General features: G+C 49.1%; 1 protein-coding gene across 4 annotated transcripts in view; it reads right to left on the bottom strand.

The window, feature by feature from the left end:
- The window catches only part of plxna3 (plexin A3), a 60,671-nt gene that overhangs the window by 11,857 nt on the left and 46,050 nt on the right, over positions 1–2,764 (bottom strand). The window contains exons 29-33 of one of the 4 annotated variants that reach the window (XM_016665989.1): positions 1,435–1,594; positions 1,248–1,351; positions 981–1,077; positions 710–787; positions 478–590 (exon numbers count right to left, since the gene is read on the bottom strand). The exons of the other annotated variants lie outside the window; for them this stretch is intronic. Coding sequence (XP_016521475.1) covers positions 478–590; positions 710–787; positions 981–1,077; positions 1,248–1,351; positions 1,435–1,594 — 552 coding nt within the window. The remainder of the gene's footprint in view (positions 1–477; positions 591–709; positions 788–980; positions 1,078–1,247; positions 1,352–1,434; positions 1,595–2,764) is intronic. 4 annotated transcript variants of the gene reach the window in all.

A 2,764-nucleotide genomic window follows, 5' to 3' on the forward strand; every position in this document is an offset into this window, starting at 1 on the left:
TACATAGTCATGACATTCTATGATTAAATTAATTTCTGCAAGGTGTAATTATAATAATTTATACTGGGAGAGTCTTTCTCACCTGAGAATGTGGTCTGGTACTGTTTTGTTTATAATCTAAATGCTCTCTGGTATTGTTCAGGTAGCCGGACCAAATGTGGAGGCGGGCCAGATCCGGCCCGTGGGCCGTAGTTTGGGGACCACTGATCTACAGCCTGCAGAGTGATCAACAGTCGTACCACAGTCTACCCATCTTCTTGTTCCCTTCTTTTTGTTTTCCTGAACTGGAGCATCTCAGGTGGATCCTGAGCCAAAACCAGCCCAAATAATCTCTGTGGAGATTCCTGGGTCCGACTCGTTCCAGTGGGACCAAAGACTCCACTGCACGTCTTTGCCAAGACTTTCCGACTATGTGGCATAGCTTCTGCAAAAGAGCCAAGAACTCTTGGTGGCCAGCAGTCTGTTTTAAGGCGTTACCTTGGTGGCCAGCAGTCTGGTCAGGTAGATCTCAGAGACCATCTTGCTGCCCCGGTCTCCTTCTCTCTGGTCGCTGTGCTCGTGGTTCTTCACCAGGTGCCAAAGTTTAGTTCCTGCAAACAGACAATGGTGGAGCGTCACCAGAGGCCAAGCCGGATCTCTACTGAGTCATGCCTGGCTCCTACAAACACCCAGGTCTACTCCATGAGGATCTCGGATGTTTCTGCAGTACCTGTCTCCTGGTCTGGGGTGATCATTGGAGCTCTGGATCTCAGGCTGTCGGGACTGCTGGACGTCCGCAGTAAGGACTCTGATGGCGGAGACGAACAGATGAGAACCAAAATATTTATGGTGACATAAATAAAACTACAATCAGTCTGGAAGCATTCAGCTTTTCCCACAGTGAGCTGGTCTTTAGGACTGATAAGGTAGAAGTCCTGGATCTGGACTCGGTAGCTGAACCCGACCCGTTAAACCCGACTGCAGCGACTGGTCTGGCTCACCGTATCTGCTGAGGGATCTGGTGAAGGTGAAGGAGTTGGCGATGTTGTAGGCAGAAACCTGCTTCTGGACCAGCGCCACCAGGGAACCATCTGTTACCTAGCAACCAGAACCACACATCAGTTGGCGAACCGCTTCACCGGCCCGTTTCCACCAACAACATTCTGTAAGCAAGAACCGGACCTGATCTGGACCCGGTTCTCTTTAACTCAGTAAAACATGTACCAGTACCATCCTCTGACCCGGTTCTGGTGGGCCCGGTTCCGTACCTGGTAGTGAGCCAACGTGTTCAGCCTTTTCCAGTCGCTCTCTATCTTGGTCGTCACGTCTTCATCCTGTAGGATAATCCGGGTCAGTCGGCCCTGCCGCCACTCTGAGAACACAGAACCGTTAACAGAACGGGTCAGAACAGGTCAGACGGGGCCAGCAGAACCAGGAAGCGTGGTGGAGCGGTACCGAGGTCCATGTCGTCGGCCTGCGGCCGCTGGGAGAACGGGATTCCTTTGTAGACGGCGTCCAGCAGCTTGTCTTTGACCTGGGTCACTGTGTCACAGTTCAGAACCTTCACCGGCACCTCGGTTCCGGCTTCGCCCTCCGGAGGGATGCACATCAGCGTCTGAGGGAGAGATGCTCCGTTTCTACAAAATTCCTGCTCCAGAAATCAGCAGCAGAACATCTCAGAATCTGGCCTGCTGCCTGGAGGTCCAGTTAAGGAGCCCAGTGGGACCCCAGCCTGAAGTCTGACCCAGTTCTGACCCGGTTCTGTCCCAGATCTGGGATCAGCAACCAGAGGACTGGGTTCTGGTTGAAAGCTCAGATTGGGCTCTGAAACCAGAATGCCGGGTCAGAACCAGTGACGGGATCACTGGGAGTCAGGCTACATTTCAGAGTAAGGAAGGCTCTGCCTGTCGGTCCAATCAGAACCGACAGNTTTCTGACCGTCATGCTAATCCGGTGAGTGTTTGTAGCTGTGCGCTGCTTTACCTGCTGTCTGATCCTCCGTATGTCTGATTTACTGCAGTGAGCCTCGATGTAGCCAAACTCCAAGTATCTCATTGTTTTTATGCCGTATTAGATTCGTCGTGTTGATGCATTTTGACCTGCTTCAATCTTTCGCAACAACACGCAAACTTCCCCATTCACTCAGTGCGATATAGTCATGTATATATATCGCTTCGGATTTGTTGCTGCGTTTGCGCAGAGTGAAGGAAAGAGGAGACCAGCTGCACAGGCAAGCCTTCATGGGGCCCTAAGCGAAATTTGGTTTTTGGACCCTTTTGTTTTGCTTATATTGCAGACTGGCTGCAGTCAACAGTGAGATTGTTAGATCATTCATAAACCTGCTAAACTTATTGCATCTCTGACAGTGATGTTTACATTATATCCAATATGCAAGTATAATATAGGATATGTGTGTTGGCCCATTTATTGGCACCGATTTCCTTAATTTTGGGGCATCGTGATTGGCTGAAACTTACATGTGAAGCTGATCTTATCCCCTGATCTTCATCAGCAAAGGTTATAACTCAGCCTCTGTCCTCTTCTGCTCTGCAGTGAGAGGTTTGACTGACAGACCACCAGGTCTGAACCTTTACAGTTAATATTCACCCACTGTGGAAACTCAGTGACTTTCTTGCTATATTTAGCAACATTTCAGACAAAAAAATTAGTGTAGAGAAAAATCTAAATTGAAAGGTAAAGCTTTTCAAAGATTGGTAATCTGTGATCGGCCAGAAAACTGAAATTGGTGGAGCCCTACATAGTCATGACATTCTATGATTAAATT

This window comes from Poecilia formosa, unplaced genomic scaffold (assembly GCF_000485575.1).
Source record: "Poecilia formosa unplaced genomic scaffold, Poecilia_formosa-5.1.2 Scaffold643, whole genome shotgun sequence".
NCBI classification, from domain to species: Eukaryota; Metazoa; Chordata; class Actinopteri; order Cyprinodontiformes; family Poeciliidae; genus Poecilia; species Poecilia formosa.